Below are 24,407 nucleotides of genomic sequence, written 5' to 3'. Positions count from 1 at the left end.
AAAGAGCTGGTTTTCAGCTTGAAGCCCGGACTGTGTCTTGTGGTCACTGTGTGCGCTCACTACACAGTTGCACCCGAAATCCAGTCTGATGCCTCTCCAGGGAAGACCAACTCCTGGGTGGACCAGATGGCTTGATCACTGGGCCAATGGAGAGTACTCCCACCTGGAGACCTCAGCATAATAATAATAATAATGATGATGGCATTCATTAAGCACTTACTATGTGCAAAGCACTGTTCTAAGCGCTGGGGAGGTGACAAGGTGATCAGATTGTCCCACGGGGGGCTCACAGTTTTAATCCCCACTTTACATTTGAGGTAACTGAGGCACAGAGAAGTTAAGTGACTTACCCAAAGTCACACAGCTGACAATTGGCAGAGCTGGGATTTGAACCCATAACTCCAAAGCCCGGGCTCTTTCCATTGAGCCACGCTGCTTCGTTCGGTGCTCTGCACAAAATAAACACACAATAAATACTATTTATTGATTGACAGTCAGCTCTTTGTGGGCAGGGAACATGCCACTTTGTTATTCTGTACCTCCCAAGCACAAAGTGCAGGGCATTACATCAAGTGGGTACTCAATAAATACTAGTATTACTACTACTTCTGCTGCTACTACTAGTACAAAAGGAAGAGGGAGAAACTGGAGACCGGAAAATCATTAAGGAAAGTGCAGAGGAAAGGGTGATCAATAATATTAATATTTATATTAATAATAATATGTTAATGTTATTAATAATAATCACTAATAATAATAAATAATGGTATTTGTTAAGCATTTACTAAGGCCAAATACTTTTTAATGGCATTTGGTAAGCGTTTACAATGTGCCAGGCAGTGTTCTAAGCATTGGGATAAATACAAGATAATCATGTTGAACACATTTTCTGTCTCACATGGGGTTTACAATATTAATCCCCAATTTACATATGAAATAAATCAATCAATCGTATTTATTGAGCGCTTACTATGTGCAGAGCACACAGAGAAGTTATGTGACTTGCCTAGGGTTACACAGCAGACAAATACTAAACACTGGGATAAATACGGTACAATCAGACACAGTACCTGCCCCACATGGGTCTCACCATCTGAAGAGAAGAGATAATTTAATCCCTATTTGGTATCTGATAAAACTGAAGCAAAGAGAAGTGAAGTGATTTGCCCAAGGTCACACAGGAGGCAAGGACTCAGGATTTATGACTCCCAATTCTGCTCTATTTCCACCAGGCCATGCTGCTTCTCCTGAAATATCCCAAAAGGACATACTGCAGGATTTAGAAACAGATGGAATGTGGGAGGTAAATGAGAGAGGGAGCCCTCAAAGACGATGTATGATGAACTTTGGTAAGTACAGAATTAAGAAGTGGCACGTTTTCTGTCTTTAAGGAGTTTACACTCTAATGGGGAAGACAAACATGGTAATCTATATGGGTGAGTCAGGGTAAACAGAAGAGTATAAATAAGATGATCATAAATAAGTTCGTGGCTCAATGGAAAGAGCACGGGCTTGGGAGTCAGAGGTTGTGGGTTCTGATCCCGGCTCCGCCACTTGTCTGCTGTGTGACCTTGGGCAAGTCACTTAACTTCACTGCGCCTCAGTTACCTCATCTGGAAAATGGGGATGAAGACGTGGGACAATGTGATTACCTTGTATCTACCCCAGCACTTACGACAGTGCTTGGCACATAGTAAGCATTTAACAAATACTAACATTATTATTATTATAAGTTATTATTAATGATAATAATAATAATTGTGGTATTTGTTAAGCACTTACTTCCAGGCACTGTAATAAGTGCTGGAGTAGATAAAAGTTAATCAGTTGGACACAATCCCTATCCCACATGGGGCTCACAGCCTTAATCCCCATTTTGCAGAACAGGTAACTGAGGCAAAGAGAAGTGAGGTGACTTGCCCAAAGTCACACACACAAGTGGCTTAGAACAGTGCTTGGCACATAGTAAGCACTTAACAAATACCATCATTATTATTTTAAAGAGGCGGAGCCAGAATTAGAACTCTGACTCCTAGGCTTGTGCTCTTTCCACTAAGCCATGCTGCTTTTCTGTTCTTGTGGACAGGGGATGTGTCTACCAACTCTGTTGTACTCTTCCGAGGGTCTAATGCAGTGCCCTGCATACAGTAAGCCCTCAGTAAATACTATTGATTGACTGACTGAGTCGGGGAAAGGATCCCAGGGGCTGTAAATTGTTGATTCTTAAGATCTTAAGGCTGGGATGTGACTGATAGGTTTCTACTGCTCAGGATGCTGGGCAGTCCATCGGGGAGAGCTTGTTGGAGGAAGTGGGATTAGAGGAGGGATTTGAATGTGAAGAGAGTTGAGGCCTGTCGGATTCTAGAAGGGAAGGAGTTCCAAGCTGGGGGAACTGCAGGAGTGAAGGGATGGAGGAGTGAGACTTTAGAGTGAGGAGCTTGGAGATGGAGATGGAGCCACCAAGAGGGTGGCTGGTCTATGGTCAGGGTCAGGATAAGAACCCATAACTTCTGGGAGCTGTGACAGAGAAGCAGCATGGCTCAGTGAGAAGAGCACGGGCTTGGGAGTCAGAGGTCATGGGTTCTAATCCTGACTCTGCCACTTGTCAGCTGTGTGACTTTGGGCAAGTCACTTAATTTCTCTGTGCCTCAGTTACCTCATTTGTAAAATGGGGATTACAAGTGTGAGCCCCACATGGGACAACCTGACTACCTTGTACAATGTTGGCATTTATTAAGCGCTTACTATGTGCCAAGCACTGTTCTAAGCACTGGGGTAGATACAAGGTAATCAGGTTGTCCCACGTGGGGCTCACAGTCTTCATCCCCATTTTACAGAGGAGGGAACTGAGGCCCAGAGAAGTGAAGCGACTTGCCCAAAGTCACACAGCTGACAAGTGGCGGAGTCGGAATTTGAACCCATGACCTCTGACTCCAAAGCCCGGCCTCTTTCCACTGAGCCACACTGCTTCCCCCCTCCCCCCCCCCAGCGCTTAGAACAGTGCTTGGCACGTAGTAAGTACTTAACAAATGCCATCATTATTATTATTATATCTGGAGGAAAGTTTATTACAGTCTCCTAGAGATCCTCGGTTTTGTTTTTTTAATGGCATTTATGAAACACTCGCTATGTGTCAAACACTGTTCTAAGCTCTTGAAATCCTCAGCATGGACTTTATTGTTCATAACTCTCATCTTCATTCAAGTCATTCATTTAAATTTTTGTTTTGGGTGGGTTTGTCAGCAGTCGGTCCTGAGCACCACGTTATTTGAAGGGAGAGATCTCAGCCCTGTGGGGAATGACAGTGGAACGAGGAGGTGCCTTCTAGGGGGATTCTATCTAATGGGGAGAGTGGGCAGATGCAGAAAAACCAAATTCAAGGCATATGAGGCATAAATAACAGAAACCAGCTTGCATATGAAAAAGAGATGGGAGAGATGGGAGAGAAGGGCATTCATTCATTTCATTCAATCATATTTATTAAGCACTTACTGTGTACAGAACACTCTACTAAGCACTTGGGAAAGTACAATACTACAATAAAGAATGACAATCCCTGCCCACAACAAGCTCACAGTCTAGAGCAGGGGAGACAGACACTGATACAAATAAACAGACATCAATACAAATAAACAAAATTACAGCTATATGTACAAGTGCTGAGGGGCTGGGGGAGGGGAGAGCAAAGGAAGCGAGTCAGGGTGATGCAGAAGGGAGTGGGAGATGAGGAAAAGTGGGGCTTAGTCTGGGGAGGCCTCTTGAAGGAGATGTACCTTCAGTAAGGCTTTGAAGTGGGGGAGAGTAATTATCTGGGGGATTTGAGGAGGGAGGGCATTCCAAACCAGAGGTAGCACATGGGCCAGGGATTGGTGATGAGACAGGCGAGATGGAGGCATAGTGAGAATTAGCACCAGAGGAGTGAAGTATGTGGGCTGGCTTGTAGAAGGAGAGAAGCCAGGTGAGTTAGGAGAGGGCAAGGTGATGGAGTGCTTTGAAGCCAATGGTGAGGAGTTTTTGTTTGTTATGGAGGTGGATAGGCAACCACTGAAGATTTTTGAGGAAGGGGGGTGACATGTCCTGAATGTTTCTGTAGAAAGATAATCTGGGCAGCGGAGTGAAGTATGGACTGAAGTGGGGAGAGGCAGCAGATTGGGAGGTCCACAAGTAATCTAGATGGGAAAGGATGGGTGATTGTATTAACGTGGTAACAGTTTGGATGGAGAGGAAAGGGCAGATTTTAGTGATGATGTGAAGGTGGGACTGACAGGATTTGGTGACGGATTGAATATGACAGATACCTACTCATGTGTGAAAGTGAAGGAACAGAAGACAGCTACCAGGGAAAGTAATATTTACCCAACTGTGAACTAACAGATATTAGGTTCACAGAATCCCTCTCTCTCTTGACTCTGTCACTCTCTTCCTGCCAATCCCCAGCCCTGAATCACCCCTGGGGTTTCCTGCACTGCCCCCACAGCTCCCTGAATCAGCCCTGCAACTCCCTGGATAACCCTCATGGCTCTTTGCACTGCCCCAGGGTCTTCTGGAACTGTCCCTGAAGCTCCCTGGACCAGCTCTGCATCTCCCTGACCATCCCTGCAGTTCCATGAATCACCCGTGCAGCTTTCCTTCTCTGCCCCTGCATTGACGCAGCCGAGAAATCTTGGCAGAAATCCAAAACCACTGCCAACACCTTCCATGACAAACTTACCCTTTGAGGTATAATTCTGCCTCTTCATTTGCACAATATCACTACTTTCTCTACTACTGTGTAAGTCTGGCTGGATGCTCAGATGGCACCTTAAACTCACTGTGGCCAAAACTCAACTCCTCCCTGTTCCTCCAAAACCCCTCCTATTTCTGACTTCCCCTCACTGCTGATAACACCATCTTCTCTGTCTCCAGAGCTCACAATCTTGGTGTCCTCTTTGACTCCTTCTTACTCCCACATTCAGTCTTTCACTAAATCCTGCCCATTCTTCCCCTATAGTAGTTCCTTAATATGCCACTTCCTCTCCACTCTCATGTCCATCATCCCAGTCTTTGTCATCTCTCAGCTGAATTACTCACCACTTCATTCCTTTTCCTTCTTTAGCCTGTTATACCCAGCCTCTTACATCATCTTTTAAAAATCCTTCCCCATTGAAGCCCTCTTTTCCCCACTTCCCTCTCCCTTCTGTGTTGTCTGTGCATTTGGATCTGTGACTTTTGGGCATTTGATAGCCAACCCCAAAGCACTAATGTGCATATTTTCATAGTATGTTATAAATTACATCTTTTTATTCAAGTCTGTTTCCCCCTCTAGATTGTAAGCTCATTGTGGGAAGGGAATATTCAACTCATTCTGTTGCTTTGTACAGTGCTCTGCACTTAGCAAGTGCTCAATAAAGTCCACTGATGGATAAATTATAGACAGTGGACATTGCAGAATATAAGGATAGGTGCCTAAATTCTGTGGGGTTGGGGTGGAATGAGTATCAAAGTACTTCGAGGGCACTTACCCAAGTTCATAGGTGAAGCTAAAGGAAAGATAAATAGGATGGGAAAATGAGAAGTTAATCAGGGAAGGCTTCTTAGAGGATATGATAATTTCGGAGGGCTTTGACCGTGAGGAAAGTGGTGGTCTGTCAGAAATGAAGGGTGTGGGAGTTTCAGGCTGGAGGGGGCTGTGTTAACAAGGGTCAGCGGTTAGAGAGACGAGATGGAGGTTCAGCTAGCAGGTTGGCGTTAGAGGAGTAGGTAGGTTGTCGGCAAATATTGTTGTTAATAATTACTTCCCTATCCACCAGTTTTCTAGTTCTTCCTTTCATTCATTCATAAATTTATTCAATCAATAATATTTATCAAGCCAATTCTGCATACAAAGCATTGTACTAGGCACTGGGATAAATACCCAGTGAAGCAGCGAGAAGCAGTGTGGCTCAGTAGAAAGAGCCCGGGCTTGGGAGTCAGAGATCATGGGTTCTAATCCCAGCTCCACCACTAGTCAGCTATGTGACTCCGGGCAAGTCACTTAACTTCTTTGTACTTCAGTTACCTCATCTGTAAAATGGAGATTAAGACTGTGAGCCCCATGTGGGACAACCTGATGACCTTGTATCCCTCCCAGTGCTTAGAACAGTGCTTGGCACATATTAAGCGCTTAACAAATGCCATTATTATTGTTATTACCCAGATGAGAGTTAGACATGATCCTCTCCCCGCCTCCCCCACCGCCACCTCTAAGTAACTCACAAGCAAAGAATAAGATTGGGGAAGTATTTATCAGACTACCCTGGACAATCAAACAATTATAGTTTTTGTGTGCAGAACACTGTACAAAGAAATCACTTGGAAGACTTTAACAAAACCAAGAGATCTGGTCCCTGCACTTAAGGAGAAACATAATTCTGATTGAATTATACCTACCCCAGCACTTAGTATAGTATTTGAATTATGGTAAGCCCTTAACAAATCCCACATCACAGCCTCTCATCACATTCCATCAGCTTCTTCAGATTCTTCACCTCAAGTTTTCATTTCAGATCCAGGATCTTTTTCTGTGTCTGAAATGACATTCACCTAGCAGGCCTATATTTGCTGTGCTCTGTAACTCATCAATCAGTCAATAGTATTTATTGAGCACTTACTGTGTGCAGAACACTAGGGAAGAAGGAGAAGGAATAGTGACAGTGTCCTGAAACCCTACTTCCTCCAGCAAGCCTTCCTGAACAGCCAGATAGGTTACAACCTACTCTGAGGTACAATGACCTTCAAGAGCCTAAAGAGGACCAAACTTGTCCTGACCGTTCATTTTTGAAAATCAAGTTTACCCTGTTTGTAAATACTTTTAGGTTTGCCTCTGCATCAGAGTGTAAACTCCCCATGGGCAGGGAATGCATCATTTGCTCATTTCGTTATTTCCCAAGCTCTCAGTACAGTGCACTGCACCCAGTGGGTGCTTAATAAAATGGCTGCTCCTTGTCCTACGACTAGTGATGTTTTTCGTTTTTGTTTTTTGAAGAACATTTTGGTCCAGGATTGGCCGCTGCCTCCGGGGACAGGACTTCGGTTCCAGCTGCATGCACGACCGCTGATCCTTTGGGACAAGAGAAGTCTTCACACCCAGGACAGACCCTGCATTATCAGTCTCATGAGCCCTGGCCAGAGTGACAGTGATGACTGCCTCAACTGCAGGATTAAGAACCAGGAAGCCTGTTTCCAGTTTCCACAGTTTCTTTGTGCAAAGTCAGCCTTCGACTCTCCTTCTGGCCTGATTCCTCCAGTGTTCCCTGTTCTATTTTTTGGGGTGGGGGTCCTCTACCACTTGCTGTGTGACTTCAGGGAAGCCACTTCCCTGCTCTGGTTTTCCTTAGGCACCTCATTTATCATTATTAATAATATAAATGATATGATAATAGTGTTTAAGTGTAATGATAATATATAATGATAAGTATAAGTATAATGATAATAGTATTTAAGTGCTTATTATTTGGTAAGCACTGTACAAAAACTCTGGGATAAATAAGAAATCATCTGATCCCACATTCTAAGTAGGAGGAAGCACAAGTATTAAATCCCCATTTTGCAGAAGAGGGAAGTGAGGCACAGAGAAGTTAAGTGACTTTCCCAAGGTCACAGAGCAGGTAAATAGCAGAACTGAGATTAGAACCTGGGTCCTCTGTCTCCCAGGCCCATCCTCTTTCCACTAGTCCATGCTGCTTCAGTGCACTGCTTGTCTCTGAAGAACAGAGAGATGGGGCCAAGGGCATAATCCCAGCTCTATCCTGGCTTCCTAGTGGGAGTAGAGAGGTGTTGAACTGTAGTCCTTTAAAAAGCCTGAGCTCCTCAGTGAAGGCTGCAGGGGAGGCATGGAGGGGAGGAAGGCCAAAGACCCTTAAGAATGAGTCCAAAGGAAGCAGATGACTGTTTCCCCACTAGACCTCATTTTGAAGGTCAGATTGTGTCTAACCTGATAATCTTGACTCTACCCCAGCAATTAGCTTAGGGGTTTTATCACTTTGGAATACTTAATTGGTAGACTAATTAATGAAATAAATTCGAACAGCAGATAACTCCCCAACGCCCCCATGCCATCAGACTCCCACTGGCCCTGGCTCCAGCCCTGGAAAGACTCAAACACGGGGAGCACAAGGCCTCTTCAATTGTTTGAATGTGGGGGAGACCGTGGCTTTGGCTGTGGCTGTGACCTTTCGTGTCTGTGGGACTGAGCCAGGAGAGGCCCAAAAGGCTGCTCCTCCAATCACAGTGCCCGACTACTCTTGTCTTACCTTCTTTCTCATCTCCTACATTTTCATGTTTATGTCTTTCCTTATGTGTCTGTCACCAAAGACCCATGCAATTCACTCTAAGATGTCTAATTCTCCTCCATATTCTTTCTTCCTAGTACTGAGTACAGTGCTTTGAACACTGATGGCAGTTTATTCACCCCAGCTTCAGGCCCACATCACTTATGTACTTACCTGTAATTCATTTTAAAGGTCTGTCTTCTCCTCTAGACTGTACATTCACTGTGGGAAGGAAACGTGACTACTAACTCTATAGTATTGTAATCTCCCAAGCTTAGTATAGTGCTCTGAATACAGTAAGTGCTCAATAAGTATGGCTGATTGATTGACTGAGGTAGTGAACATTTAAATGGAACTGAAATGCTCAAGTGGCAGTTTGGGGGGATATAAAATGGGGAGATTATAAATTAACTGGGGGGGGGGGGCTTTCTGGAGGCGTTGTAATTTCAGAAGACCTTTGAAGATGGGGTGAGCAGTGATTTATCAGGTGTAAAGAGAGAAGGGATTCCAGGCAGAAGGGACAGTGTGAGCAAACGGCAGCGAGAAAAGAAAATGTGGCACAGAGGATAGGTTATCTAGAGAGGAATGGAGACTGTGAGCTGGAATGTAGTGGGAGAAGAAAGTAGATGAGTAGGAGGGAGAGCACTGTATGAATGCCTTGAAGTCAATACTAAAGAGTTTCTGCTTGAAGCAAGAGGTCTGAACACTAGTTGGAAGTTTTTGAGATGTGAAGAGATGTGTGAAGAATGACATTTCAGGCAAATGACCTATGCAGCTGAATAAAGTATGGACTGGAGAGGCAGGGAGATCTGTGAGGAGACGGTTGCAGGAGTCAGACTGGGATATGACCAGTGTATTGGTCATTTGGATAGAGAGATGGGGATGGATCTTGAAAACCTTGAGGAGGAAAACCCACCAGATTTGCCAAGGACTGAATGTGTGGGTTAAAAGATGGGGAGAAATCAATGAGGGGTCAAGGTTAATGCCAAGGTGGCAGGCCTCAGACAGGAAGGATGATGGTGGTGGTTGTGTCCTTTTTTATGGGAAAGTTAGGTGAAGGCGAGGGTGAAAATGAGAAGTTCAGTTTGGAATATGTTGAGTTTGAAGGAAGCACCCCACCGCTGGGTCTCCTCCTGTCCCTTAATTCTGTTTTTCTGGACAGTGGAGAGGAAGAGGGAAAACCCCTAGAGCCCCTCCGAAAGAGATGAGTTGGTGCCCCACCCCATTGCAAACGGGTCAGGAGTGAGCACTGCTTGGCCGGTGTCGCCAGACGGATAGAGAGCTTCTCCTCTGCTCAGACTGACCTGCCGGGCTCCTGTTTCTGACCGGCAGGTAGACAGGGCAGAGCAAGGTGTGAGGGTGCAATGCTGGAAAGCTGAGTTCATTTATCAAAACCCTACGATCCTAGGATCCTGGTCCCCATGACCCATGTGACCAGTTAAAGCATCTCTGGTGGGAATCCTGAGGGGCTGGGGTAAATAAATGTCATCACTCGAGGAGAAACTGAAATTTATTTTGTGACCAAAGTCAAAGAGCTAAGAACTGGGGTCAGGTTGGTGAGGAGGGAAGGTGGGCCAGAGAAAGTCCCTTCTAGACTAGGAGCCCGTTGTTGGGTAGGGACTGTCTCTGTTGCTGAATTGTACTTTCCAAGTGCTTAGTATGGTGCTCTGTACAAAGTAAGCACTCAATAAATATGAATGAATGAATGAATGAATGACAAGTCTTCCAGCTGAGAACAGGGGATGAAGAGAGAAAACAGCCCACCAGTTAACTGAGGTGGCTTTCCAGTTTCTGCTCTGCTCATGGGAGGGGGGGAGCTTAGAGCCTGGGGCAGGGATCAGCTGATTCAGGGCCAATGGCAGGAGCAGGGAAAGTAGGAGATAAGGTCTGTTGGGCACCTTTGCTTCAACGTCTGCCCTTGGGTGTGATGTAGAACCTGATCTTGTCCTCGGGGCTGGTGTACAGAAGCTCACAGAAGCTTCTCCCAGGGTCCGGTGGACACTTAGGGCTTGAGCGGAAGACCTGTGGAGAGAGTTTGTGAGTCAGCATATGCAGGGGTGGGGCAGTGTAGTGGGAGTAGCTTGGACACTCGTGGTGGCTGGCGATGAGACCATCTGCTCTGTGAATCATCCGTGGCTATTCCAAGCCCATCCACCCTCTAGCCCTGCCCAAACCTGACCATCCAAGTTCATCCATCAATGGGGCTCTCTCCAACCTCTGAAGACTTGGGGTTGCTCCCCTTATCCCCCCAACCACTCCTAGAGCTGCCCCCCTCCCCCACAATCCAGGTGGGGCCTTGGCTGCTTGCCCTGGGCCTGAATACATGTGGTTTGCATGATCCCAACTCCTTCTATCCAGCGGCGAGGTTATTTCAGGGCTTCCCACACAAGCCCTTATAGGTGGCAACGTTGGTGAGTCCAAAGGTGGCCCAGAGCCCCAGATATCCATCGCCATCTCCAAGGACCTTGTTGCCGCTCCCATCCAGAACAGCCAATCCCACCCGGGTCCCTCTGGACACCCCAATCCATAGCTGATCTTCACAGGAAGTCTACGAGGATGAGCCGTCTGGGGGTAATGGCCATGATAGTCTCAGAATGCCTTGTCTGCTTTTGATCCCTCTCTCTAGGCCCACTCAACTCCCCTGGTGACTCCCCCCACTGATAACTGGCTGGTTTGGCTCACTAGTTCTCCTTTGGTAGATTGGCGGTCCCTCCTGCCACACTGTGCCTGGGGGAGCTGCCCAACTCCTCTGCCTCGGTTCCCAGGGGACAGACACCCTGGAAGTCAGGAGGGGAAAGGACACGGCTATATGCCACCACCACCCACAACCCCTGGCTCTGAATAGAGTTGGAGCTAGACAAATCAATTTCTTGGGTGAACAAAGTTCCCCAGTGGGTGTTCAAAGCAGGGATAAGGATCTTCCCCAAGCTGGCCACCCTCTTCCAGCCTCCTTCAGGCCCTTACTTACCCAGTTCCTTCCTCAGTGCCCGGATGAGCGGATATTTGCCCTGGTTGCAGAAGGTGCCTCCAAAGTCATCCAAGTCAAGGGTCCACACCATGGCACCCCCCAGACCTTGCTGCTTCAAGTACTGGACCTGCAAGATAGAAAGGGATGGGCTGGAGCAGGGCCTCATCCACTCTGGTCCTCGGTTTCTCCTTCTGGAGAGGGAGAGAGTCAGTATGATCAGCCTCCTGGGCTTCAAGGGGGAATGAAGGCACTTGGATGGCCTCTGCTCCATGGCAGATAATAATAATGATAATTATGGTGTCTGTTAAGTGCTTACTATGTGCCAAGCACTGATCTAAGTACCGAGGACTGTTCATTCAATTGTATTTATTCATTCATTCAATCATATTTATTGAGCACTTACTGTGTGCAGAGCACTGTACTAAGCACTTGGGAAGTACAAGTTGGCAACATATAGAGATGGTCCCTACCCAACAACGGGCTCGCAGTCTAGAAGGGGGAGACAGACAAAACATATTAACAAAATAAAATAAATAGAATAGTAAATATGTACAAGTAAAATAGAGTAATATATCTGTACAAACGTATATACAGCTGCTGTGGGGAGGGGAAGGAGGTAGGGCGGGGGATGAGGAGGGGGAGAGGAAGGAGGGGGCTCAGTCTGGGAAGGCCTCTTGGAGGAGGTAAGCTCTCAGTAGGGCTTTGAAGGGAGGAAGAGAGCTAGCTTGGTGGATATACGGAGGAAGCGCGTTCCAGGCCATTGGAGAGGACGTGGGCCGGGGGTCGACGGCGGGACAGGCAAGAACGAGGCACAGTGAGGAGGTTAGCGGCAGAGTAGCGGAGGGTGCGGGCTGAGCTGTAGAAGGAAAGAAGGGAGGTGAGGTAAGAGGGGTCGAGGTGATGGAGAGCCTTGAAGCCGAGAGTGAGGAGTTTTTGCCTGATGTGTAAGTTGACTGGTAGCTACTGGAGATTTTTGAGGAGAGCAACATGCCCAGAGCATTTCTGCACAAAGATGAGCCAGGCAGCAGCATGAAGTATAGACTGAAGTGGGGAGAAACAGGAGGATGGGAGATCAGAGAGGAGGCTGATGCAGTAATCCAGTCAGGATAGGATGAGAGATTGAACCAGCAGGGTAGCAGTTTGGATGGAGAGGAAAGGGCGGATCTTGGCAATGTTGTGGAGGTGAGACCGGTAGGTTTTGATGACAGATTGGACGTGAGGGGTGAACGAGAGAGCGGAGTCGAGGATGACACCAAGGTTGCGGGCTTGTGAGACGGGAAGGATGGTAGTGCCATCTACAGTGATGGGAATGTCAGGGAGAGGGCATGCTTTGGGAGGGAAGATAAGGAGTTCAGTCTTGGACATAATGAGTTTTAGATGATGGGCAGACATCCAGATGGAGATGTCCTGAAGGCAGGAGGAGACATGAGCCTGAAGGGAGGAAGAGAGAGCAGGGTCAGAGATGTAGATTTGGGTGTCATCAGCGTAGAGATGTTAGTTGAAGCCATGAGAGCGAATGAGTTCACCAACGGAGTGAGTGTAGATAGAGAACAGAAGGGGACCAAGAACTGACCCTTGAGGAACCCCTACAGTAAGGGGATGGGAGGAGGAGGAGGAGCCCGCAAAGGAGACTGAGAATGAACGGCCAGAGAGATAAGAGGAGAACCAGGAGAGGACGGAGTCTGTGAAGCCAAGGTCGGATAGCGTGTTGAGGAAAAGGGGGTGGCCCACAGTGTCAAAGGCAGCTGAGAGGTCAAGGAGGATTAGGATAGAGTAGGAGCCATTGGATTTGGCAAGCAGGAGGTCACTGGTGACCTTTGAGAGGGCAATTCTGGTGGAATGTAGGGGACGGAAGCCAGATTGGAGGGGGTCGAGGAGAGAGTTGGCGTTGAGGAATTCGAGGCAGTGGGTGTAGATGACTCGTTCAAGAGCACTGTGCTAAGCACTGTTCTAAGCGCTGATCTGGCCATGCGGAACCTTTTTTTTTTCCTTTTTGGTATTCGTTAAGCACTTATTGTGTGCCAGGCACTGCTGTAAATGCTAGGGTAAGTACAAGCTAATCAGTTTGAACAGGGTCCCTGTCTCATGTGGGGCTCACAGTCTTAATCCCCATTTTACAGATGAGGTAAATGAGGCACTGAGAAGTGAAGTGACCTCCCCAAGATCACAAAGAAGAAAAGTGGTGAAGCTGAGATTAGACCCTGGATCCTTCTGACTCTATCCACTGGGCCACACTGCTTCTCTTCTCTTCCCTTCTGTGTTCCACTGGGCCAGCCACCAGCCAAGCCACTCAGGTCCCAAATGATTATTCCCAAACACCCCTCCTCCCAAGTCCCAATCCCCAGGAAGAGCCAGGAACAAGGGACCAGAAGCAGAATCAGAGAGGTTCCCACCATCTTGGGACAACCAAGAGTTGTAAAATCAACCCTCCCGTCCTCTCCACTATCACCCGTAGAGCAGGTCATGTGCTCACCTTGGTTGTGAGGCTCTCAATGTTGTCAAAACCCACCCACTGGTTGTTCAGAACCGCATAAGGAACCTTCTGGTCCTCAATCATTTGGATGTTGGTTCCTTTCCAGGAGCAGACCTGAAAGAGCAGAGCCGGGACTGTGGCAGTGCAGCCATCCCTGCCTTCCGAGGCCAGGGGAATCGTGGGGAGCGCTCACTTCTCCACTGGACCATCAGAATGCCTCCCCTCATTCACCCAGAACCAGGATGGGTGGTCAAGGTAAGCCTAACCCACCTGGCCCAGATTAAGCCCACCTCCCCCAGGTAGCCTTCTCAGGCTGCCCCTGTCCTGCTGTCCTTACTCCAAACATTCTCCTGAGTTCTCGGGCAGGATGCTACCCACTTGTGCAGATATTTTCGGACGCTGGACCTGTTTCTCAATGTGTAGAGTCTGCCTTCCCCATCCCAATTAGGCTGTGAGCTATTACAGGATTGGTGATGATTCCTTTTTCTACACAACACCCCCCTCTCCCCCCACCCCCACACGCCTCTCCCGCCCTCCCAGTCTGTCTGCTCTGGGCATTGACAGCTGATTGACTGATGCGGTGCCCTGGGGAGACTGGGGCAGATTCAGGGCTGATGTGAGAGTCCATTCTACACCAGGAGGAGCCAGCCCAGGGCCCTCCGGGGATGGGGATGGGGCTGCATGTGCTGATTATTCCCTGCCAGCATGGGGGACTATTGCGTGAAGCAGCCCTCCTCTGAGGGTGGTGGGGGTGACTCCAGTGGGACCTCCAAGTCACAATAGATGACTGATCAGTCCTTGGGCTAAGCTCCAAGTCTCTTCCTCCCCAATTTACCTCGTAGTAGCTCAGCATGCCGACCTCTCCGCTGTAGGTGCCAGGAGTCCCACCCCCAGAGACCGGGGCACCCACGCCGGTGTTGGAGGACGAAAGTGAGAAGCTGCGGCCATAGGCGGGCATACCCAAGATCAGCTTGTTAGCCGGAGCTCCCTTCTGTATCCAGTACTTCACTCCAAAGTCCTACGGGAAAGACAGGGCAGAGGTCAAGGGCTGGGGAAGGCTGCCCAACCCTTTCAGGATGGATGGGCAGGAGGTCACAGTGAGATGGCAAGGTTATAATCTCTGACCAATCACTGAAGTGCTAAGTGACCCGGAACAGGTCCATAACCTCTCTGAGTCTCCGTTACTCCAACTGTAAAAGATGAGTGTTCAATCCCCATTCCAATCTTCCTTATTCTCCCCACTGGAGAAGAGGTGCCTGACAATTATTCATTCATCCATTCATTGAATTGTATTTATTGAGTGCTTATTGTGTGCAGAGCACTGTACTAAATGCTTGGGAAGTACAAATCGGCAACATATAGAGACGGTCCCTACCCAACAACGTGCTCACAGTCTAGAAGGGGGAGACAGACAACAAAGCAAAACATGTAGACAGGCTTCAATGTCATCAGAATAAATAGAATTATAGCTATATACCCATCATTAATAAAATAGAGTAATAAGTATGTACAAATAAGTAAATAGAGTAATAAGTATGTACAAATATATACAAGTGCTGTCTTTGTTCCACACCCACTTCCCCTCCTGACCCACCCCGGTCCCCCTGTTAACTGAGTCGTTGGATCAGCGTGGCTTAGTGGAAAGAGCCCGAGCTTTGGAGTCAGAGGTCAGGGGTTCAAATCCCGGCTCTGCCAATTGTCAGCTGTGTGACCTTGGGCAAGTCACTCAACTTCTCTGGGCCTCAGTTACCTCATCTGTAAAATGGGGATTAAGACTGTGAGCCCCCCGTGGGACTTCTAGACTGTGAACCCATTGTTGGGTAGGGACCGTCTCTATATGTTGCCGACTTGTACTTCCCAAGCGCTTAGTACAGTGCTCTGCACAGAGTAAGCACTCAATAAATACGATTGAATGAATGAATGACAGGGACTGTGTCCAGTTTGATTTGCTTGTATCTACCCCAGTGCTTAGTACAGTGCCTGGCACACGGAAAGCACTTAACCATATGTATATAGGTTTGTACATATTTATTACTCTATTTATTTTGCTTGTACATATTTATTCTATTTATCTTATTTTGTTAATATGTTTTGTTTTGTTGTCTGTCTCCCCCTTCTAGACTGTGAGCCCGCTGTTGGTTAGGGACCGTCTCTATATGTTGCCGACTTGTACTTCCCAAGCACTCAGGACAGTGCTCTGCACACAATAAGTGCTCAATAAATATGACTGAATGAATGAATGAATGACAACCTGATCACCTTGTAACCTCCCCAGCGCTTAGAACAGTGCTTTGCACATAGTAAGTGCTTAATAAATGCCATTATTATTATTATTATTATTATTATTATCAGGGCTCCCCTCACGTACAACATTGAGTTCGGCAGCAGATCCAGTCTCCTCCTTCCTCTTGTACAGGGGGCTGTTGTGGCCGGTTACACTATCCCAGGTGCCGTGGAAGTCATAGGACATTAGACTGATGAAATCCAGGTACCTGTGGGAGATGGATGAAGGAGAATAGTTTCCGAGGAAGGAGTCTATCAATCAATAGGATTTATTGAGCTCTTAGTGTATGTGGAGCACCACACTAAGATATAATACAATGAGCCCGCTGTTGGGTAGGGACCATCTTTATATGTTGCCAACCTGTACTTCCCAAGCGCTTAGTACAGTGCTCTGCACACAGTAAGCGCTCAATAAATATGATTGAATGAATGAATAGAATTGGTAGATATGAGCCCTGCCCTTAAGCATCTTGCAGTCTAGGAAAAGGGTGGGAGATGGCTGGAGAGAGGAGGGATGATAAGAGGGTGATTAAAGAGTTGTGAAATCTCACTGTGGAGAATCTCTCTCTAAGTCTCATATGTCTGACTGGGAGAGATCCAGTCAGACAATCGTATTTATTGAACACCTACTAGTCCTGCATGGAGGCAGAGAGATGGATGGATCCACTGGGAGATAAGGATGTGTGAAATGGGATTTGTGCCCTTCCCCCAGTTCCCTGGACCAACCCCGCCTAGGGCTAACAGGATGCCTGTGGTCCCCTCACCCCCATTCACCTGCCCCCTGTTCTCCACCCTCCTCCACCCCCCACCCACCCCCTGCGGAAGACTCACTTAGAGATTTTATCGACTTCATAGCCATTGTCAACTTTGCTTTTCCCTATAGCTACTGCAGCAGACAGAAGGAGCCTCTCTTTCCCAGTCGACTTGGCTTCTTGTTGGAAGGCACTGATCAGTTCCTGGAGGGAACAATTCCCAGACCCACCTCAGGCATTGTGGGGTGAGCACAGCCCATAATTTGTCACCCAGAACCTCTAAGGCCCACTCTCTCCCACACCAAAGGGAAGCTCAGGACTAAACATTCCACTGGATTATTAGTGTGGGCCTGAGGTGACAGTGACCACAAGTAAATATGGTAGCAGGGAGGCAGGTTGAAGCCCAGATTCTGGCTCCCTCTGAAGTCGCTCATTCCCTCCTGGGCCCTCCTGCCTTCTACACTTGGTTCTGGAATCTGTGCCTGGAAGTGTCACCTCCCTGCGGGTTGGGTCCTGGAAAGGGTTGAGCTGAGGCGATGGGCTGGGGGCTGTAGGAGCAGGGGGGAGGGTCTGTGGCCATCCAGCTGTACCTGCACCAGGACAGTGAAGAGTGCTTTGTCTGCAGTCCCCGGATACTCCCAGTCTAGGTCTAGACCATCGAACCCATGTTTGCGCAGAAAGGAGATGGACGATTGGATGAAGATCTGGCGGTTGGTGGCAGTGGACACCATGGTGGTAAACCTGAGTGGAACGAAGACAGTTATGGTGGGAGGCTACATTTGCCTTGGCTCCTCTCCCATCCTGCCCTGAGGTAGTTAAGGATGGCCCTGCCTGGGGCTTGGGGAAACCCTCCTCCACCAGGTAGGGATGCCCCTGTTGCTATTGACTTCACCAATCTCCACCTCTGAGGCAAGGACCAGGGATGGATATATGGTACCCAGCTTGGGGAGGCCAGAAGAGAGGCAAGGGATTCAGCGTGACTGAAGCAGCATTGCTCAGTGGAAAGAGCCCGGGCTTGGGAGTCAGAGGTCATGGGTTCTAATCCTGGCTCCGCCACTTGTCAGGTGTGTGACTTTGGGCAAGTCACTTCACTTCTCTGGGCCTCAGTTACCTCCTCTGTAAAATGGGGATTAAGATTGTGAGCCCCACATGGGACAACCTGATCACCTTGTATCCCCTCAGCACTTGGAACAGTGCTTTGCACATATTAAGCGCTTAACAAATGCCATTATTATTATTATTATTCAGGGTGGGAAAACGAATAGAGAATGAACCTGCCTTGGCCAACATGAGAACGAAAGGTAAAAATTGAAGGTCTCAGAGGAGCCTCATGGGAGAAAGCAGTTGGGTGGTCTGCCACGTTCCTTTAACCTTTGTCTCTCTCCATTACCTAGTTCATAGATCCCAGATCACTCTCAGAAGGGAAACTGAACCTCAAAGATGAGGGGCTGATTCCAAGTCAGGGGGCTGGTCCCAGGTCCCCCCATCCAATGCTTCAGTCATTAGCCAGCACCTAGACAACTTCTCTCCTCTTCTTTCTCCCTCCCCCTACCATGTCCCAGCCCCAGCTCTAGCCTTACTTCTGAGTTCCAAAGTTCCATCCTCCAATGGCCAGAAGGGTCTTCAATTCAGGATTCCTAGGAAAATCAAGAGGAAAGTCAAGTGGAGCTGGATTGTTGGATGTGACCTCCACCTAGACCCCAAAAGGTGTCCCACACTGTGTCCCTCTTTCTGGGGAATAGGGTTAATTAGCAGAATCATGAGCCCTTGTGGCTTATAAGCTGGGAGACCTGAGAAATGAGAGCAGTGGAGAGGAAGAAGAAGAGCCTATGCCATGTCTTGAGTGCAGGCTGAAAGCTCAGCTTTAGGCAGGGCACTGTGGGGGTGGCAGAGCAACCAGAAAACCAGGGACTTGCCCTTAATTTTTCTCTGGTACCTTGCTCCCTAGATCTCAAGACACTACCTTGCTCCCTAGATCTCAAGACAATTTGTGTACTGTACCCCCAAATTGATCTGGGACAGATACTAAAGTAAAACATGGCATAGGCTTATACACACACAGAAACAAATAAACCTACACATTGCCAGACAGATGTGCCTTACTAAGGAATCAGGAAGGCAGAAAAGGCAGAAATAAGAGTCATTTGGGGAAGTCAGGGAAAGTTTTCTGGAGGAGGTGGGTGTTGGGGAGGAGAGAAAGAGAGATAGGGAGAGAGAGAGAGAGAAAGAAAGGAAATTCCAAATGAGGGATATGACAGGGGTGATGGTTCAGATGCAATTAATTCCTCTTGTGAAACTATCTCTAAAGCTCATTGCGCAACTCCTATGAACCGCTAAATGTAAATGCAAATTTCTGCCCAAATCCATCACCTAATGCACCTATTTGCAAGTATAAGTGGGGCCATGATACACGGTACCTGTCTAGGAGTTGTTAACAGGTAACGAAAGGGCTGCCCAAACCCCTTCTCATCCTGAAGCTGAGAAGCAATGTGGCCTAGAGGAAGGACTGGGGCTCAGAGGACCTGAGTTCAAAGCCCAACTCTGCCATTTGCCTGCAAGGACAAGTCACATAACTTCTTCTGGTCTCAGTTTCCTCATCTGCAAAATGGAGGCCAAATACCCATTCTTCCTCTCCTCTAAACTGTGAGCACCATGTGAGACAGGCACAACGTCTGACCTGATTAACTTGTATCTATCTCAGTGCTTAGTACAGTGCTTTGTACCTAATAAGTGCTTAAATGCCATAATCATTATCATTTTCCCCCAGTTTATTTGTTCCTAACTTCTAGGGGAATCCATGAAGCCTACAGCTTTAGCTCCTGGCTTTAGACTTCACCACATCCAATGGCTTTCCCTTCTTTCTACACAACTTTCCCTATCTTTTCCCAGGATATCTGAGTCTGGACTCTGCTCCAGAGAGCTGTCCCCGACATTAACCTTTCCTGACGCTGACCTTTGCTTCCCTCTGGGGAAGCCCTCTTTGCTCAACCTGATCAGTTTAGATTGCTGAGTATTTGCATCTGCCTTGTCTGGAAGACATGCTCACAGAGGGCAGGATCAGTGAATCAGTCAATCAATCAATGACATTTATTGAACCCACACTGTGGGCAGAGCACTGGCATTAAGTAGTTGGGTACTGTAGATTTGGTAGAGCTGTCTATTCTTGCCTCTATAATCCTCAATAATGCATTAAGATTTAAAGAGGAGAACGTGGAAGGGAGATGGACCTAAATACAGTGATGGGTCTGTGGACACTGTTCCCTGACTGGCTGTCTGGCTGCCATGGAGCATTCCCAACTACTGTGCCTGTGCCAGCGGCGCCCTCAGGGTTGTGCCCCTCCTCGGGGTCCCCTGCGGTTGGACACTTACTGACTCTTCAGCCCGTTGAAGGTCTTGTAGAGCATCTCATCGTTCCATTCGTAGGTTGTCAGCTGGTTGTTGTTCATGTTGGCGAAGGCGTAGATGAGATGGGTGCACAGATTCGGGTCGACATTCTCGGGGAGGAAGCGCCCCGCGCCCGAACGGTACTGGGCCCAATTGGTGAAGTAGCAAACTAGCTTGGTAGCAGCACCTGGGGTTGGCAGAGGAATGGGGGATCGGGGAAGAAATCACAGGTGAGGACAGACTGACCCATATCTATCCGGCAACCTCCTGAAGCAGTCCATGGGACCCCAGGGAGAGGACGTAAAGAAGAAGGAAGAAGAGTGGCAGAGTGGCGACTTTTATCTGAGCGTTGAAAGGTGCTAGGAATCAAAGGTTGTGACCTTCAGGTGAGGCTAGAGTTTACAAATACTATTGATCTATGTGAGCCCGCTGTTGGGTAGAGACCGTCTCTATATGTTGCCAACTTGTACTTCCCAAGAGCTCTGCACACAGTAAGCGCTTAAAAAATACGATTGAATGAATGAATGAAATGAATCTATGAAATGAATATTAATATTATACAGTTTAGACAGGTAAGAAACATGAGTGTTGACAACACAGAGTTAACCTTTGCTATATTTAACGATGACTATTAATCCCCTTCCACCTGGTCCTCCCAGTTACCGCAGTTCAGGACCTGGTGGTCTAATGGAAGGACCCAAACTGGGAAATTGGAGGATCTTGTGTGTTAAGAAACCTTGAGCAATCATTTATCTTCTCTGAGCTTCAGTTGCCTCATCTGAAAAATTTGGAGTCAATCCATGTTCTCCTTCCTCCTTATATTGTGAGCCCCAGGAGAGAAAGTAACAACAAGAGTATGTATTAAGTGCTACCTGTGTGCAGAACTCTGGACTAAGCTCTAGTACAGAAAACAGATGAGAATTAGACCCAATCCCTGTCCACTGGGGGAATTTACAATCTGAAAACAAGAAGGGAGAGGTGAGCCTGATGACAGACACAGAAGGAGAGATGAAACAAAATACTAAGACAACATAAAGACAAAATCAAGTTGATCAAATCAAATCACATTAGAGAAACAGCATGGCTCAGTGGAAAGAGCACGGCTTAGAAGTCAGAGGTCATGGGTTCAAATCCTGGCTCCACTGCTTATCAGCTGTGTGACTTTGGGCAAAGTCACTTAACTTCTCTGTGCCTCAGTTACCTCATCTGTAAAATGGGGATTAAGATTGTGAGTCCCACATGGGACAACCTGATCACCTTGTATCTACCCCAGTCCTTAGAATAGTGCTTTGCACATAGTACGTGCTTAACAAACACCAAAATTATTATTATTATTATTGTATCTAGCACATTGCTTGGTTTGAGGTTAGCGCTTAACAAAGGCCTCTATTTCTATTATTTTTATCATTAAATTAGGGATAAGATCATTATTGCAGTGTTTTGCACATAGTAAGCGCTTAACAAATGCCATCATTATTATTATTATGACAGCAGCAGCAACTGGCTCAGCTTCCTGGGAGGGGGTGTAAGAGCATCAGGGAACAGAGCCTGGAGCCTGTGAGAAGAGAACTATACTGTTATGTACAAGGGAGAAGCAATACCAGGAGCGGTCTCTGGTCTCACTTATTCTGGCTGCTGCTGCTTCTCTGCTTCCTTAGTTCCAGGAGATAATTCTTCTGGGCATGTGAGTGGAGAGTGGGAGTGATGGGAGGGGTGGGATGGGGAATGGAAGAAAGAAGGCCGTTCAGGTGAAACTTTGAGATGGCAGGGTCCTATAAAAGGGGGAAAGCTGTCTTAAGAGGTTGATAAGCTTCAACAGCTCCTGCAGATAAAGCTCCTGTCAGGGGTGGGGGAACCTCAGGTCATCATAATAATAAAAATCGTGGAATTTGGTAAGCGCTGACCAAGTGCCAAGCAGTGTAGTAAGTGCTGGGGTAGATACAAGATAATCATGTCCCCCATGGGGCTAATAGTCTAAAAAGGAGAGAGAACAGGCATTGAAGCCCCATTTTTCAGAGGAAAGAACTGAGACACAGAAAATATTAATAATAGTAGCTATAATATAAAATGTTATTGTTATAATGACTTGTGGTTCCACCACACCTGGCAGGAGCTGATGTAGCTACCTAAGCCCTTATGGCAGGAGTTTTCGACCTTTTCTAGAAACCATGGTCCTCCTTCCTTCCCAGAGGTGTCACATCAGATGAAGGAGATAGTAAAGTTCATTAGAAGAAAGGATTCAATACCCTTTTATTATTTACATTTATGATTTATAAAGCGCTTGGAAATCTTTCAGGGAGGAAGACTCTGGGACAGATGAAAGTAAGCGAGGAGGGAAACGGACTTACTGCACTGAACCAGCAGTACTTACTGCATTGAACCAGCAGCAGGATGGCCATTCCTATGAGAGTGGGGAGGGGGATGTGTTAGAATGCAATCAATTGATTGTTGGTCAGCCCGCCTGGGTGTCTACAGGAAACTAACAGCCACTGGGAGGAAAGGCCCCTCAGGAGAGGCAGGGTTGTGGGGAGAGGAACAGCTATGGAAAGTGGTCCCAGGGGACCTCCCATTCCAACTTCTTGGGGCTGAACCTGACATCGGGAGTCTTTGGGGGAAGTCCCCTCATTTAGATCCAACCGCTTCCTGGAAATTCAATTTGTAATCTCTCTACTCTGTCCAGCGAAGCTGGGACCAGAGCCTGGGGAACACTGAGCTCAGTTGACTGAACTGATGACCTCTTCCCTGTAGGATAGGCTGATCCCTAATGCCCCCTGGGATGCTGGTTGGGCAGCCTTGCCTGGAGGCGGGGGGTGAGCTGAGATGACCCTGATGAGCAGGAATGCCTTGGGATTGCCCCAGTGTCAAAAATTACTGATATATCTGCCCTTGTGCCCTCCTATTACCCGCCTGCTGGAGGCCCCCAGTGTTCTCCGCCTCGCGGCATCTCTCCCCCCAGTGCCCCCATCTGACTCCTACTCCTGCTTCCTCCCTCTCCCTTGCATCCAACTCACCTGCCCAAAGCCCTGCAGACCTCATGTTGGTCTTGAGTCTCTGAGTCTACCTGGCAAAGACTGCCTGTCCAATCTCTCCTGCACTTTTATCCCTGTGCCTGTTCCCCTCCTTCCAGCTGTGTTGAAATCCCATGCCAGTGGCCAGGGAAGGGGATGATTTGGGGAGGTTTGAATGGGAACAATTGTACCAAACCCGACACAGTGAGGGAGGCTTTGGCAATCCCCGTAATTCAGAAAGAATCACAAAGTGTGAGCTGTGCCCAGTCTGGTGGAATGCCAGCTGTGGCTAGCATTTTCAAACTCAGAATTGCTAAATTTGGGGCCTAGTTGGGTGTTTCTGACTTTACTTTTTTGGGAAATGAAGCACCTCCAGGTTCGTTTATCCATAGGGATAAATGGTAACCTGTGCTGGATCTGGGATTGTGGGAGGGCTTGACATGTGGGTAGGGGTTGGTTTTTCTTTTGACAAAATGATGTCCCGAACCCTCTGTGACCAACAACATACTCATCCTGGGCGTGTGGTGAAGTGGAAGTTTCTGGGTTTTTATAGTCACAGGACTGGTTTCCTCAAAGCCCATGGATACCAAACCCTCAAGGGGCTCCTTCACGTTCCTGTGTCCTCCTTGACAGGAGCCAATCAACAATAAATTTGAGGCCTTCCTGTGTACAGAGCACTGCACTAAGCATTTGGGAGAGTACACTATAACAGAATTGTTAGGCGTGTTCCCTGCCCATAAGACTCTCACAGTCTACGGGGGCAGCAATCATTCATTCATTCACTTATTCATTCAATTCAATCAAATTTATTGAGTGCTTACTGTGTGCAAAGCACATACCATGACATCTCTATGGGACTCTCCCAAGAGTTCAATAAAGTGGAGTACCCCATCACTTAGTACAGTGTCTTGTACCTAAAAAGCACTTAACAAATGTCAGAAAAAGGCAGTGGGTGCTCAATAAATACTAGTAATACTACTAAGACAACAACGATGATACTACTACTACTTCCGCTATGCTACTACTACTAAGAGGTAGAGGGGAGAAACCGGAGGCAGAAAAATCAACAAAGAAACTGTTTAGGCCGGAAGTTAACTAGGTTATTGGTGATAAAGGTGGGGAGGAAAGGGTGATCAATAATAATGGTGATGATGATGATAGTAAGAATGTTATCTGATGAGTATTTACTATAGCCAAATATTAATTTGATTTGTTAAGCATTTAAAAGGATTAGGCACTATTCTAAGCATT

General features: G+C 47.4%; 1 protein-coding gene across 1 annotated transcript; it reads right to left on the bottom strand.

The window, feature by feature from the left end:
- Positions 1 to 10,085: 10,085 nt before the first annotated feature.
- On the bottom strand, positions 10,086 to 23,184 carry LOC119930764 (chitotriosidase-1-like). The gene is made up of 11 exons (XM_038749410.1): positions 23,160 to 23,184; positions 22,520 to 22,549; positions 20,134 to 20,335; positions 18,345 to 18,401; positions 17,355 to 17,505; positions 16,844 to 16,968; positions 16,098 to 16,221; positions 14,565 to 14,747; positions 13,730 to 13,843; positions 11,257 to 11,383; positions 10,086 to 10,310 (listed from the first exon to the last, which is right to left on the bottom strand). The coding sequence occupies exons 1-11, from the start codon at positions 23,182 to 23,184 to the stop codon at positions 10,291 to 10,293; spliced, it is 1,158 nt and encodes a 385-aa protein (XP_038605338.1). The 3' UTR covers positions 10,086 to 10,290.
- Between the last annotated feature and the right edge of the window lie 1,223 nt (positions 23,185 to 24,407).

The sequence above is a fragment of the Tachyglossus aculeatus genome, chromosome 7 (assembly GCF_015852505.1).
Source record: "Tachyglossus aculeatus isolate mTacAcu1 chromosome 7, mTacAcu1.pri, whole genome shotgun sequence".
NCBI lineage: Eukaryota > Metazoa > Chordata > Mammalia > Monotremata > Tachyglossidae > Tachyglossus > Tachyglossus aculeatus.
This window is presented reverse-complemented; position numbering and strand designations above follow the sequence as displayed.

What these genes read in the sequence shown, in the direction of transcription:
- LOC119930764 (XM_038749410.1), bottom strand. Translation starts at nt 23,184, where the DNA reads ATGAGGTCTGCAGGGCTTTGGGCAG. An exon ending in TGGAACTTTGGAACTCAGAA is followed by an intron (nt 17,506 to 18,344) that starts GTAAGGCTAGAG and finishes CGTTCCACTCAG; the next exon opens with GTTTACCACCATGGTGTCCA. An exon ending in GCATGCTGAGCTACTACGAG is followed by an intron (nt 13,844 to 14,564) that starts GTAAATTGGGGA and finishes CTGCTCTTTCAG; the next exon opens with GTCTGCTCCTGGAAAGGAAC.